Source organism: Patagioenas fasciata, chromosome 6 (assembly GCF_037038585.1).
Source record: "Patagioenas fasciata isolate bPatFas1 chromosome 6, bPatFas1.hap1, whole genome shotgun sequence".
Lineage (NCBI taxonomy): Eukaryota > Metazoa > Chordata > Aves > Columbiformes > Columbidae > Patagioenas > Patagioenas fasciata.
This window is the reverse complement of record NC_092525.1, coordinates 14,697,025-14,712,975: the sequence shown is the minus strand read 5'-3', so window position 1 is coordinate 14,712,975 and position 15,951 is coordinate 14,697,025. Positions and strand designations below refer to the sequence as shown.

The 15,951-nt window shown below is 43.4% G+C and overlaps 1 protein-coding gene across 10 annotated transcripts in view; it reads right to left on the bottom strand.

Annotated features, from left to right (window-relative positions):
* The window catches only part of CEP350 (centrosomal protein 350), a 76,449-nt gene continuing 60,498 nt past the window's right edge, over positions 1 to 15,951 (bottom strand). For all 10 annotated transcript variants that reach the window (XM_065842817.2, XM_071809992.1, XM_065842819.2 and 7 more), the window contains 5 exons: positions 13,715 to 15,774; positions 12,327 to 12,728; positions 12,093 to 12,239; positions 10,809 to 10,931; positions 1 to 4,033 (listed from right to left, as the gene is read on the bottom strand). In XM_065842817.2, the coding sequence (XP_065698889.2) occupies positions 3,869 to 4,033; positions 10,809 to 10,931; positions 12,093 to 12,239; positions 12,327 to 12,728; positions 13,715 to 15,774 (2,897 nt within the window). In that variant the 3' untranslated portion in view covers positions 1 to 3,868. The remainder of the gene's footprint in view (positions 4,034 to 10,808; positions 10,932 to 12,092; positions 12,240 to 12,326; positions 12,729 to 13,714; positions 15,775 to 15,951) is intronic.

Genomic DNA, 15,951 nt, shown 5'->3' with positions numbered 1-15,951 from the left:
TTAATTTATAAATCAGTTTATTTACAGATTTTGTCCTCTTAAAGTACATTTTAGTTACCAAAGATATTTACACTGGTTTACACAGGGACCACCCTGGTTATTTTACAGTTCTTAATTACAAAAAAAAACCCCCAAACCTCCACATCCTTGGGTCTGCCTACTGTGCAAAGCTGCTCTGGATGTGAACATCAGCTGAAACTGGCCCCAAACCCCAAGTTACCAGGTTATTTACACATACACAGTAAACGGGATTCTTTTCAGCATCTCCACAACACAGTACACAAGGAGACGGAGCCTCCCAAAAGGTGGCTTTGCAAATGTGTATCAAAAGGCTCTGCAAAGTCAAGGAAAAAAACTAGTAAATGCAAGTTAATTACAGTATTCCTCTTTCATCTGTATATATTTTTGCATTTAATGTTTAAATTACAAATAAGTTCAATAGTTTGCTTATCTCCATTTTAGTTGATTTGTAAACACTTCAGATGCACTAAATACCTTATAAGATTCAACTGTTTCTCTGCTGAAAAGTATTTTATTTTTCTAATATTCTTAAGGTAGCAAAGGGATATGAAAGTCGGAACCGCACGCAGCTCCTCACAGAATAGTCACTTAAAAGGTCTCTGTCACTGTGCTACTGAAGATCTTCTGCAGGTACACACTTATTCAAGTATTGCAAAACGCTAAGGCCACTTTTTCAAGAAAGGAAAGTGAACAAGACGGGGATTTTTCAATCTCTCATTCCACCTTGTGAGCAACAAGGCAGAAGCGCTGATAATTCCCCAGCGTGGCTCAGGGAGCATCCTGCTGTGATCCTCCTTGTCCTCACTGGCCTGGGCTTTCCCACCCGGCACCGAGATCCTTCCAAAGAGGGAACCGCTTCTCCCCATGACAACAGCCGCTGCCCCAAACAGCTCACGGCTCTCAGAAAAATGTCTCAGCCTTGAATCTTCTCACCTGGCTGCACCATGGTAACCAGGACCCAGAAATATCATCTTGTTCTTATAATGGGAAGGCTGGGGAGATAGAAATAGAGGATTCAGCCTCTGTCTGTGAGGCTCCAGGCTTCCCCACACCTCCTCGTTACCAGCCACGACCAGACAGATCATCATCAGTCCACAAGTACTCAACACACTCGAGGTTTTGAGTAGACACACATCTCAAAGCAACTCAACACACTTGAGGTATTGAGAAGATAATTCACATATGTTCAAGTCTTTTTAGGGTTGCTCCTAGCAAGGATTGCTACCAAAAATAAACGGGGATGTTGGCAAAGGAATAAAGCCACTACTCAGACAAAGCTTCATTCTGCCCAAACAGCTGTCAAAACAGTTACAGCTTCTCTTGAGGGTACTAAGAACAGGCATATGACCTCCGATGATCCTCAGCACCTTGGCTGGACAACTGTACAACCTTCTCCCTGCTGGAGGACAGGCCAGAGAAGCCACGCCAGCCCCACAGAACAGCCAAAAAGCATTGGGGACGTGGGGCAACCTCCCCAACACCGCTCACGTTATCTACAAAACAGGAATGAACTTGGTTTCTCTGGTACTCCAGCCACAAACCTACGCTGCAGGTTTCTGCCTTATTTCCGTAATTGCTACCTATAAAAATAATCCTAGCTATTGAAGGAGATACACCCAGGAAAGGGAATCTGAGGTGGTGACCCAATTGGTGACACCACACTGGTTAAATGCAGCAGCTTCAGTTTGCTTCTATCTTAAGCATTCAAGAGCTTCTTTGTTCAGCATCACAATGTTTTACGTGGACAAATGAATCACTTAGGAAAAAAAAAGCTGAACAATGCTCCACCAAGACCATTTGACTTCCAGCCAGCCAGAAGGGCCACTACTGCAGGACAGACACACAAGTGCCCGTTGGAGGTGTTCCTATAAACCATGACCTCCTCCTTGTTCTTCCACTCATTAAGCTCCCATGAACACGGCTCACCATTAACTCGCTAGTGAGGCACTGGCAATACCACATCTGAGAAACTCCATGGACCTCTGACAAATCCAGCATTTCCCAGTGCTGTCCCTGAAGAACTACCAGCTGTGTGTCATGCAAAATGCAAATATTCCAATGATAGCTTTCAAAAAGAAATCAAAAAGGCGGAAAATCAAACGTTGCAGTAGCAGCAGTACGCAGAGCAGGAAGCTCAAGAACCAAGCAGATGAACAAAATGGTAGAGATCTCCCTGCCATGCCTGTTGTGGGCTGCAGCATCTTTGGTGCACCTCTGAGGGCTTCAAAGTGCCTTTCTGCACCCCAGTGTGTCTGGAGAATCTGAGTCTTCTCTGGGTCTTGTCCCAGGGTTAGCAGACAGGGACATTCGCTATTAAGGCATCAACATTAGACCCCAGGTTGTCTGTGTTGCTCCAAGACCAACACAAGGATGGGAGGGATAGGTTAGGGATGAACACTCAGAAGAAGGACGCTGCGGTTGAACACGGCACCGAATCAACCACGTAAGAGCTGCCCATGGCCTAGAAGTTCTGGAAAAGGAAGGGAACAGACGCAGCAGGGAAGTTTCACATCATTTTTCAGCTCAGTCCCCTCAGCTCTCCCATTGTCTCCAAACCAGGCATGGTGAAGCTCCACTCCTAGTCCTGCCTTTGCTTCCCACCCCTGGTCACTGAGGTTTGGTTCTTCCGACCTTTATCCCCCTGTGTCTGCCCCAAGAAGCTGAAGGTTTTGTGCGAAGAATATGGGGCTCTGGAAGCTTCCAGAAGAGATGTTTTCTCAAGTTCAGCTGTCTTAAAATACAAGACAGTGCAGCCAACTGCACAGAACACTCTCCTATAACCCACTTAATAAATTATCTGACAATAAATAAAAAAACCACAAGCGCAAAACATGCAGACAAGTCAAGCACTGGACACCGCTTTCTTTGGTGAATACACTCTGTTCTCTTAATTGTTCAAGTAACAGCTTCTCTGATTCATTAGGTGACAGTAAGGGAGGAAGCTGAGGGATCGAAGGCCAAATTTTTGTGAGGAAATGTTTTCCACTCCTGCATGTCTCATGCCTGAGAAAATCCTGAGTATCCATTATCTGGGAGCAAGTGGTGCTCCAGGAAGAGAAGAAGTGCTACACGGTAGGAGGAAAGTTGTCCACGGGCTCATTTGTCACGCTTGACATTAGGTGGCCTTCATGTTGCTCCACCTCAGGACTTGAAGCAAGTTACATAGGAAAAGCAGCAGTAATTCTTTACTTGAATGCAGGAAGCAACATAATCTAATTTCCCTGGACTGGCTGGCACCATACGTGGTACCACATCACAGAAAAAAGATAAAAACCAGCTTCACAGAGAAGAGAATTAAATGGGCTCTGGAGCAGAAGAAACTTGATGCACGTTGTTAGGGTTGCTGGAGAAGAGGTGTTAAGATTATAACACTGTTCAGTACGGTAAGTCTCCATTTATGACTGAAACCTGACCAAACCGTTTCTTCTCCAAATCACTCACATTTCTAAAGACAAGCTGAGTACTGATGGCTGACAGTCTTTCCGGCAAAACAGCCAATATCCCAACTAAAGCCCACCCTCTCAGAGCACGAGCTGAACGTGTCAAAGCCCCATGCCAGGGCCGCAGACAGCCTCTGACAGTTATGTGGCGTAACTGTGTTGGCCAGTCTTGGGTTCTCCAAAACACGGCCTCGAGTGAGGGATCAGCTCGTTCCAAACAATAAATCCGGTGTGAGGTCTCTAGGGGCAGCGGACACAAATCCAGATTCCTTTAATGACATCTGAACTGCCTTTAAACCCCACGCGTGGAAGTCCAGCAGCAGTGCTTGCAGGGTGAAGAGTGCGTCCGGAGTCAGAAAGGCCCGTGACGCGGCGGTTATGAAGCTCTAAGTTTATTTTCAGCGCTGTCAGACAAGCAGCAACCTCCGCTGTTTCTCAGTTATCTGGTTCAGCACGTCGATTGTGTCTCTGATTAAGGCCTCGAAGATCCCGTCTGCCAACTGCATCTTCACACACAGTTCATCCTCATCGTAGTTCACCCACTGCGCTTCTTCCTCATGAAGTTCCTGCACCTGGGAGGTTAGAAAGGAAAAGGCAAAAGAAACGTTACAATTCAGTTGCTCTAGGATAATATCCCCTGCAAAGTTCCAGAAAAAGTCCAAAACAGCGTGCAACTGCCAACAACGTATCTGTCTCTGCGAGAGATTACAGGAAGTGCTTGGAATAGCAAAATGAACACAGATCTGTTTGAACCAGGCTGTTTCACCGTATGAACGTTTTCTACCTTTCACTGTCGTATCCATTTAAAAAGATTTCACATTCCTGCTCAAGTTTTTCACTTGAAAGAATTCAGTTAATGGGGTATTCTTGCCCAACAGCAGAAGCTCTAATAGAAGTCCCTAACTGTGTATTTGCAAGCAGCTGATTCCATGCAGATTAAACTGGTAAGAAACCATGCAAAGACAGGGGAAGGAGAAAAAAGAAAAAAAACTTTGCTGCAGTCCCGTTTATTTGAATAACCATTAGAAAATCTAAAGGAAATAACTAACTTCTCCAATTCTTCTGCATAGGAAGGCAAAATGCTGGCACGTGTTGTCTTACAACTCATTTGCACAAATACTCTCCATACTTCGTTGGATTTGACAGCATTATTACAAACGGAATTTTTTATCACTACATCTAAAAGAGTAACTCAAAATGCATTTATTTCCTTCTATTCCTAAAGCGTCGACAAGTAAAATCCTGTTTTACTGGTTACTGGCAAAAATGTGTTTTAGTAACAGATGGAAATATATAATTTCATTTAGCAAATCAAGTTTTATAGACAGTCTCTCCAAACTGGACATCCCTAATTAAAGTTATTAAAAATTTGTCTAAGTAACCATTTTGGTATTGCAGATACATCCTAACAAAGCTCAAACTTTTGAGAAAGGAAAGAGTGGGTGCAAACATCCCTCATATTTAAAATAACAAAGAAAACCTGCAGAAAGCTAGATCTCTGCTCAGCTTCAGCCCAGAGCTCCTTTGATCCTACACTCTGAACTCAAACACATTTACACTGTCCACACAGACAAGCAGGCCAGGCACCTAGATTCTGCCAAAACAAGGCTAAAACATACTGAAAATCCTCTAATCCAGTATCTATAGGTAACGGTGTTGTTATCTAAAGATGGCACAAGAGCTTCAGCCCCAACACCCTCCCTCCCTCTTTCTCCTGAAGCTAAACCACCCAGAAACTCCTCTGTTTTGAGGGTGACAGCTGCTGTGGCATAATGATGATTCAATAACCCAAACACGGCGTGAAGCCCAAGAACGGGCTGCCAGGGGAACCCCAGGGAACCGGCACTGCCGCAGGGTTCGTAGCCATTCATAAAGCTTCAGTTATACGCAAGGTTTCAGTCTGACAGCTCTTTTCTCCCGCTCTGAGGAGAGCCTGGGGAGAGAGGCAGAGATCTCACCCCGCAAACAGCTTTGGAGGAGTCGTGCTACGTGCTTACGAATCTCTGCACCATCACAGCAAGCACTCTGCTTTGGCACAGCCCTCGTTTCCCACAGTGCTGTCCAAGACGAGGTGTAATGGCTTCATTATGCTCCTTACTAATAAGGAAGGAGCGACAATATTGGCAGTCGAGCTTTGAATGAGTGCTATTGTTGAAAAACAACTTAAAACGTCAGATAAATTGTAAGTTTACATGGGGGTGAATGTCTGAAACAGAGTTCTGAACTCTCTCTCAAGAGCAAGCTTGCTGCCTGTAACCTGCGTGTGCTGGTTGTAAGTTTTGATAAACCCTGGACGAAACTACAGCAGTGTGTCCCAAATATTACCAGTCCTCCCATCAATGAAGAGGCAGAAGGTAGAAGCATAAGTTTGGAGGTTGATCACGTGCTGTGTGCCTGTGTCACAGAGTATTTAGATGAGGAAAAGCAAGAGAAAAGGGGTCACAGAAAAAAGAGGTGGTGCCAAAAAGAAGGGTTCCCAAAAAGCAGAAGAGGTCTGGAAAACAGGGGTCCCAAAGAGAGAAGGTGAAGATCCTGGCTGGAGGAAAGATCCTGGAAATAGGGAAAATACTGGTAACCAGGAGCCGTTGCACAACAGCGACTGATACGACCCTCTGTCCGGCCTCCCAGGCCAGCAGCGACTGCCCTGCTGGAAGGGGAAGTCAGGACCCAGTGAATGCAACACTGGTGCTGGGGGGAAACAAAGGAGTGAAATAATCAAGCAGGTTAAAAGCTCTGATTTCACTGGCCCTTAAACAAACCCCAACATCCAGATTCACACCAAGCTGCTGTTTATTCTGTCTCACCTGTGACAACGTGCTATGACAGTTCCTTTACTGTGCTCCAGGAGGGTAAAAAAAGAGATTCGTGGGATAAAGAAACACAAGTAAACAGGAGAGGACAAGGTAACTTGATCCAGGCAGAGAAAGGCTGGATGTTAAACAGCAGCAAAACAATCAAGAAGGAAAAAAGTATCAGTGATTAATTTTCTCTTGCGTCTGCCATTCCCCTCTTTCTCAGACGCAGAGCACACAATTTCCCTTTGGCATCAGGAGGACTTCCTCCAGCATACTTCTGCAAAACTATGAGAATATACAATTAGCAGCTGCAGGCAAGTTCTGTTTATAGTGTATTCAGAACACGTGTGGAAACTGCTGTGCTGCTTTGCAGCCTGCACTGCAGACGGCTGAGCCAAGGCAGTTGCGACTGCTTTGTCTGGGAAACGTGTGTGATCCATCTGCTGTATTATTACAAACTGCTTCTAAGCAATGAAGACAGTTTGCTGATATTTGGCTTATATCAAACAACTCTTTTGGCTTTCGTGGAAGTGGGCTTTGCACTGTTTTCAGTACATGCACCGCGGTTAAGTTCTTGTACTCACGACAAAAGTCAAACTTCACATATTTGTTACCAGAGAGAAACTATATGTGGGAAAAGTCAGGAAAACCCCGGTTTTAATGTAACTGAATTCCATCCTACAGGAAAAGAGAAATAGTGATGCAATGCAGAAGGCTGCGTAGTATGGGTTTTGTGTGCTTTGACTTTTTTTTAAACACTGAGAAAGAAGTGGGCATGTGCACAAAAGAAAAATCAGGAGATAACGAGGTAGCATGATCCCACTGGCTGCCTGATAAATACCACAATACCCAAAAAACAACACTTCAAAGAATATCATCTGAAGGAAACTTTAGAAAGTGAATTAGTAAGTTTCATTTCTGAAGGTTCCCATTCAGTACTATGAATGCTTGCAAAATAAACTACATTTAAGAAGTAAATAGATCACTTGGAGACTGAAAAGTACAAGAAAAACCCCAGGAATACACTACTACCTTGGAAGAACACCAGTAGGAGAAAGGCAAGCAGGTGCATTCTCACTGCCCTGCACTCTCAGAGTGCCTGGAAATCTTAAAATGCACAACTGTGCATATGAGCAGGCTTTGATTCTTTTCTTACTGTTGCATTCCCCTTGGGTTAGATCTCGGGCTTCTCAATCAAGCCAGCTTTGCTTTGTTGCAGAGCTCAAAACTGCATGGAAAGAAACATTCTAGTCCTTAAGTCAACAGGTCAGAAGATCAAGTCCTGAATTTCAGCGCTCTGTTGGTGAGCTTCTCGGGTGTGAAAGCTAAACACTGAGGTTTGGCAGCATTGTGTGAGCTCTTTCTTCTAAAGCTCCAGATAAAAGAGAAGGGGGGGTGGCAGGGCAAAGCAGTGGTAGAGTTTGTGCAAACAGATCAGTACAGCGAGTTTTGGATGAAGAGCCAAGTGGGAAAAAAGCAAAATAGGTAGTGGAAACAATCTATTATTAGCACCTGAACTTAAATAAGGAGATACGAGGGTTCTTGCTGTACTTCACAGAGGTTTTGAAAGGTGCAGGCAGCATTGATGTACCAAAATGCTGTACGTCAGCCTACGCGTACTTTTGAGAATCTCCCGTAAAGCACAGACAGCATACACGCAATAAAGGTGGCAACACAAAGGGGCATGAGAAGGAAGCAAACACCTGAATGTTCCTTTAACTTGATTTTAAACAAAGTAGCTCTTCATAAATGAAAAGCTGTGCCTGTTTACTGAAAGCCAAGATTTGCTGAAAAACAACTGGAGCAACTACCCAGCAGACCAGAGAACTCTCAGAAGAAATCCCATTATAAATGCTGTCCGAGGAGAGAGGTGACTGATCCAAGTTAACAATGCTGCAAAAAAAGAGAAGAGGAAGGTGGAGTTTTTATCACTGGCTAAAAAACATGGCTAATCATGTTGCTGTCAATGCTGGAAACAAGCAGACGAGATTGAAAATCAACTAAAGATGCAGTGATTGGTGAAAGTAGCAAAGATCAAGGCAGAGCAAGGACGTGAAGGTCTAATCCATCCTCTTCTCCCCTTATTTTCCAGCAGGTGTGCTGGCTGACCGCAGTCACCACAGGACTCAGCATCCCTGAAAGCACCAGGTTTGGTGGAGACAAGGACTGCTGCGAACTGGGTTTAGTATGATAAACCCAGAAAGACACATCCAGGGGTAACCAGGGAGAGATAAAGCTGAGCACAACAGCCTGACACTCGCCCTGTGCCTTCAGAAGAAACAGAAAGAAATTCAGCAAACAGCCATGGCTCCTGGATTTAGAGCCACTCGACTGTCCAGGCAGGCAATGCCACTATTTGAAAATCATTACTATATTGGAGAAGGTATACAACAGACTCCCCTTCCTCCGCATCGAACCCCCTATCCTGGTCATACCTAGCTCCTGGGTCAGATGTCTTCAATCCTCTCATCAAAGTCACTAAAAATAAATACTTGTCTCAAAAGAAATCCCATTTCAAGATTAGTTTTACTTGAAGGGGAAATGAAGAAACTAGGAAGGACCTGTGCTCAATGTTTACACGCAAATAATAGAAGCCTAATAATGTTTATAGCGGCTTTAAAAAGACCACGTTTTATTTTAACAGTATTTGTCTTTATAAGCAGGCAAAGAAATATGGAGAACCAATCAGCTCATACATGTACTTACATGACATCCCCTGCACATTGTAAGAGGTTCATATTGGCTAAATCTTCACAAAAGAACAAAGAGTTTTCGACTGTGATTTCTAAAGAATCTCCGAGAGTCCCCAAACCTACCAAAAAAGTCTTGATTTCTCTCTCAGGAACTTGCTGCATTGTACTACTTGAATAGTCTTTAAACAAAATCTGTAAAACTCCCAAACTACCCTCTCATTTTAGGGCTACACCATGAGTCACTGGCAGACAGGCAGCAGATCCTGCACAGACCTGTATATCCACTTAGGACCTTGGATTTGTGTTATCACAGAGCTCATGACCTTAAGCACAGGTTGGAGGCTGACTAGGAGACAGAGAAAGCTATCCAGATACTTCCATGTTCTACAGAGATTTTAGTAAAACAAAGAGAAATTGAAGACTATCTCCTTAGGTTTTCAGTTAGAAATTTCTCTGATAGTGTCTCACATTACAGTATAAATTTGTTAGAATGCCACTGAGGCCTCCTTGTTCCTAAAGCATGGCAGTCTGTAATCATCACTGTTATTCCCAGCTTTCAGCTAAAATTTTATGACTGTATTCTTGTGAGAACAAAATAAAATTACACACGTTATTTGTTAAGCCAAACTTGTCACAGCTCCATTAATCTTTGAAGTTTAAGTCTGCTTGTAAATCACAGACCAGATCGTCTGAACTTCAAACTTACTCCACCTGAAGCACTGTGGATACCTTCAACTGGAACAATTTTTCCAGTCACGAATCTCTTTCCAGATATGGTTCAAACAAATTAGGAAATTGGTACACAAATACATTAATTGTACTACTAGTTCTCTCAGGGATCTAAACATAAGACTTTTTTGTGCATGCTTTAACAGCTCCAAATCCCAGAATGAAGTGTCCTAGGATATGCAGGTCCTATACACAGATATTCTGTTTACATACAATTAAAATGAAACCCCTGGGAAAAAGCCTGTGTTGGAAACCTTCCACCGACAGGCAATTAAAAGACCACACGACCCATGACTTGAAGGTACTTATAAGGTGCACGTGTGTGGAACCAATTTCAGGTATAATTAAGTGAAGCACAGAGTTAATGATGGCTCATATTCCCAAGCAGAACCTTCACTATCATTATAGCCAATAATGATGTTAATCATCCTGCAATACAAGCCAACAAGTAACTTTCAAAAACTAGTACACAGCCAGACATGCTCTATTTTACACAGTTTTGGCACTGAACTGTCCCTGCCCCAGTGGCAGCTGCGTTCACTAGTTCATGACACGAACCTGAGGAAACACGGAGCTGTGGTACCGTCTGGTTACCTTGTACTGGGGATTATCATGTCCCACAGTGTCTCTTCAAAGTCTTTGCTGTTCTAACCCAACGACTTTGGAAACCTTTCAGTTGAATCTGGTTAGCAACCTGGTCTATTAAGTTCTCAGTATCAGTCTCCAGTTAAACTACGCTACTTCAAAATAAAAACATTTTAAATTAATGCGAGAAGAAAAACATATTCCCTTCCCAAATAAAAAGTTTACTCTCAGTCAAGTATTTTAGTGTTTCCTTCTGTAAATTCATGCTTTAAACTTTTGGGAACAGGCAAATTTATCCTCCAGTCAAATCAGCAGGCACAAACAGAAAATTCACTCAAGTCAGCTTACTTTGCTGGCATTGGACTTCCGTTTTTGTCAAGATGTCAAGAGAGTGCTCTGCAGAGTTAAACACCTTCTATCTAGACCTCATGCACACTTTGTACTCTTTAAACAGCGTGACAGAACAGTGAAAAAAACACAATAATATGTCACACTTCAGTCTGGTGGACAGTATCTGACATGATTGCTTATTTTCATCCACTGACCAGTATATGATCCACTCGGTCTCGCTTCTTCCGCCCAAATTTCATCATCTTCTGCCAGTCTGTTTTGTGATTAGGCTCCTTCCTGAGGCTGAACAACTTCAGTACTTCAGCTGCAATGAAGCTCTGTGGAACAGCAAAGGTGAACTTTATCACATTGCAGCTAAGACATGCAATGTATGCACAAAGTACCTACCCTGAAAGTCACATTATAGAACGCATAACAGCTTTCTGTTTAGCTAAGAGACACATGGCATACGCAAGAAAGTTACAGTGGAAGTCTTAGAGGCAGCATGACACCAGCAGGACAATTATTAAATACAGAAGTGGGGGAAAAAATGACACCCACTGCTGTAACAGTCTTGAGAACAGAAACTTTCAATCAAACAGTACAGCAAACAGGAGATTATGACAATTCATTCTATGGGAGAATATGAACAAAAAGCAGGGTGGGAGTTTGGTGTCCTTGTCCTGTGCCCTTGCTCTTCACTATCACACGCTTTTCAAAATCTTCTCAATTAACAGAGCAATCTAGATACTCTTTCTGTCTTTTCCAGACAGTTAACACGCTGTATCTTTAGCAGGATAATCAAAATACAGTCAAAATCCCCCAATTTCAGAAGAAACAGTACATGTGGAAGTCTTCATTTGTGTCCTGATGAGCTGTATGGAAGGTTCTTTCATTGAACGCTTTCAGGGAGACCATTTTTCTTCCAAATATCCTGCAAATTTAACCTTGGTCCAGTCAGGCTCTAGCTTATTGGGCTCCTGTCCTTTCTTGAGCACTACCACCAATTGACAGGATACTTCCCTCTGGCTTGCCAAATTCAACACCACCCTCACCAGTCAAATTTTAGGTCTCTCCGGGCAACTCCCACTGTCCTTGGTGAGTCTGGCACAGGTGTGTCTGAGTAAAAAAAAAATATCCAGCTTATGCTATTTGGCCCAACCCTACTGTTGGATCCACGTCAACATACCCACACACAGTTCCACTGAAATCTGCTAAAGCAGCAGTCTGTCAGCATCCCAATTTTATAAGACCAAGGTCACCCTGGCAGTTCTGCATGGAAGACTAACATTTAAAAGCAACCAGTACCAGCCAAAAGGACAGGGAGAAAAATCTGTTGAGTTAAAAGAGACCATTTTGACAAACTCCCTTTCACATTTGTCTGACTGCTCAGCTCGTCTCTTGATGGATACACCTGTTAAGATCTTTTAACACTTAGGCAAGTACCAGTACAATACTTTTCACTTCACATTTCCTGCATGGCAGGGACTTCTTCCTACCTTGACTTCATCCAGATTATTTGGATCTTTTACTCGGCGAAAGTAAGCAGACGTGATCCTACACGGTTTCATCCAAACCGGCTGATTTAGATTAGGATCCTCAGCAAAGATTGCCCCGAAGATCTCTCTTGTTAAATCAAATACCACCTTAACAAAGAAAGAAGTAAAAGTTAAGGCTGCTGTTGCTCATGGCAAATACTCAAAGCACAAGAATAAAATGCCTGAAGACTGTACCTTTTCATAAACCTGCTTGTTTATTGTGTCTGTGTCCTGCTCTTTGAGGTTACTGCTAAGATCTGTGTGATGGCTGAAACTTTGAAGATCATGCCCCAGCTGCCTCAGTTTCCAGAGTTGCTCAGCTGCTGCATGCACCATGCTTTCCACCTCCACCGCGGTGTGAGGGACGGCCAGAGGCTCCTCGCACGGCTTTGCTGGCACTTTCTGCGGTTCTACCTTGGGCAGCACAGCTGGTTCCTCTGCTTGCTTCTGCTGGACCTTGCTGGAACTCAGGCCATAGTCCTCATCAAACCAGTCTTGATCATCTCCCAGCACGCTCAGGAACTCCCGATTGAGCTCCAGCTCTGCTAGTCTCTTGGCAAGCTCTTCCTGACCGCTGGCACCAAACACTGGGCTCTCCTGTGAATAAGGAGCCACAGAGTAAACATAAAAGCGGTGTCACACTGTTATTTAACTCAGCTCACATTTTTAAACACTCAACTGATGTAACTGGCAATATATGCACAAATACTCAGAAAAATAATAAACAGACCACAGTAACATTAGAAATGGTTTGACTGAAGTACCTGGGGTTTCTACCACTCCTGATGAATGCTTTCAGAGGGTTCCTACAGAGCTTCAAAGACTGTGTGTCTTGCCCACTGTCCGTCCTAATGTTTAACTGTTTAAAAAGGGCTGAGTGGTTTAAAAACTGATAATGTGACACACCAACTTTTCACTTACCAGCAGTCTCAGACCTAAAGCAACAGCCTAAAAGCTTTTAGTAGGTGATGGCTGTTTTAGTGACTGAGCGTTGCTCACACCGGCAAAATGGGCTGAAGCTTTCTGTGAGGATAATATATTGAGCTCAATGGCAAAGCAGACAGGTTTACTGGGATCCTCAGCAGAAAGGCCAAGTCCTCTAACTGTATCATTAATGGTTGTTCTGAGGAAGCATGAACTGCCACCACTCATAGTTCAGTGGGTTTAGTTCAGTCTAACACCCTAATGACCTCCACAGCAACTAATTATGTTTGAGGATGATTATTTAACATCAAGAACAGACAAAGGTAAGTTTACAGTCTATCATATTTTGCCATTTTTAGAATCAAAACTGAAGGTAACTTTTAAATGCAAATTGAACGTGTAAGTATAATGCAACCTAAATTAAGTGTTTTTCACTGTCATGTGCCGAAACGTGTTTTGCAACCTGTACGGCTACCATAATGAACCATGAACTTGGATACACAAGAACACACGACAGATACATACAGGAAATCTCCACATCACCAAAGAGAATTTGGGAGAAAACAAACTAGTGCCACACCGCATTCCTCAGATTCAACCCATCAGTTAAAGGAACAATCGATTCTTAAAAAAATCAGTGTAAAATGTCTGTTACTCACTGGTCTGGGACACATGTCTGGAGAGGAAAGTTCTTCTCTTTCATCTTCCAAATCGGAACTTAGGAAAAAGTTATTCAGTCCATCGGGAATCTCCTTTTCTACCTGCTGGGATGAGGTTCCAGACTCCTCCTTCACATCACAGAGCTCCTGGTTGCTGAGCTGGATTTTCTCATTCCTTTCCTTCTTTATTTGCTGTAATTGATTGACTGTGTCTTTCAAAAAATCTCTAAGTAGACTGTCTGTCAGCAAACTGACCTTTTCCAGTCGGTCTTTTGACTTTTCTTCCCCTCTAAGTGGTAGTCTAAGCTGGGCTTCTAACTGGTTCTTTTCTTTCGTCAGCAAATCCAGAAGTGGAGTTGCAGGCTTCTCCACAGCTCCAGGAGAGAGATCATCTAACTTCTCAGCACATTCCTCCCCCAGTGTCTTCTGCCTCTCCAGTTTTTCAGAAAGGAAATCTGAGTCGTCATCCAACTGAACAGCAGAAATCTCATCCACGCCACCAGAAGTGAGAGGAGCAAGACTGGCCTCCTCTTTTACAGCACGCTTCAGATAATCCACCACTGACTGTTCTTGGGCAAGTGACTCAGTAGCTACAGAAATCTCCTTTATGCTCTTTGCTTTACAAGATGACTCCTCAAACTCTTCCTCAGCTGAGGCTTCTGAAACAGCTGTATCTGCAGGAGCTTTACGCTGGAAGTAGTTCTCTGTTGCATCTCTGCTCTGGCTTTCATCCTCTTTGCCAGGTTTGGAACTTCTGTCTTGCTGCTCAGCTTTATGTTGCTTCTCCAGTCTATCACTGAAGAATGAGTCTTCATCTTTGTTTGTGTCTAAATAGCTATCAATACTTTCTGTAATGTGAGAGATTTTTTGAGGAGGAGCAAAAATACCATGCTTTTCTTTGCAATCAAAATATTTAATACCATCATAAGTTCCATTATTGTTCCCTTCAGGTTCATCCAACTCCACACCAGCCCAAAACCCTTTGGCAAACCTAGTCAGACCTTTGAATCTCAGTGTTCCAGGCTGGACTTTACTCACAAGTACTCTATCACCAATGTTGAAATCTGGTAAACTATCTGTTTCTTCCACGATCGAAACAGAGGCCCACAATGGCGACTCGGTAGGAGCCTGTTCTTGCTCCACATCCCTGCGTTCAGTATTTTTTATAAGTTCTGTTGGGGATTTAAGTTCTAATAACTCCTCTGACTGCAAGCTGCCAGAAAGAGAGAGGGACCTGTCACTGAGGCATTCACTGATATCGCAATCACTGCTGAGGCTGGGGGATCCGCTTCTGCTGGCTTGCGGGTTCTCTGACTGCTCTGCCAGTGACTGAGCATCCTCACTACGAGACGGTTCAAAGTCGTCTTCGTAACATTCCTCAGGAAGCGTTTCTTCAACTGATGCTTGCTTCCTGTAAGAGGATCCTTCAAAGTCTTCAAGGTATGATGGCTCCTTTTGACTAAAGAGTTGTTCTGAAAGCAGATAACCTTTTTCCTCTGCTGATCTGCTCAGTTTGCGAGAAGACTCGTCTACACTTGGGCCAGTTACAGCATCTTTATCTGTCAGTTTCTGCTCTAAGATTTCATCTGTACTGTGAAGACTTTCTGAAGCCAAACCGAAGAGTTCCTTCTGAGCGTGTTCGTTTTCAGAAGGAAGGACTTTCTTTGGAAGGACATCCAGTGAGCTCTCCTGTTCTTTATCTAATGTCAACAAGACATCAGAACTCTCCAAAGGCTTAACATGAGAACCTTCAGCCTCATACTCCTCTGACTTTATGGATTCCTCTATCTCAGATTCATGACTGAGGGTATCCTCATCATTGGATGCTTTTACCACATTGTTTGTTGACTCATGGGATATCCTGCTGATGTCTTTCACATCTTTGAGAGGAGGTGATGAGGGTACATTATCTACGAAATCACCAGATCCTACTCTGGAACTTCTTGGTGACATTAAAATCAAGGAAGATGCTCTAGAAGGTTCTTCTGCATGAACATCTGTCACAGCCACCTTCTTGCTGTGCACAGACGCAGATCTCTCAGCTCCTGATGACGCAGCATCTTGAAAGAAAATAAGAAGTGAATTACAGCAGATCATACAGCCTGCCTTGTTTTATTGAAAACTGCAGAATAGGCAACAAAAAGAATGTCAAGGTTTTTATGCTAAAAGAAGACACAAACTGGTGCCTTGGAAACATATATTTCTAGCTGTCCTGTGAACAAGAACAAGGTTCTTTC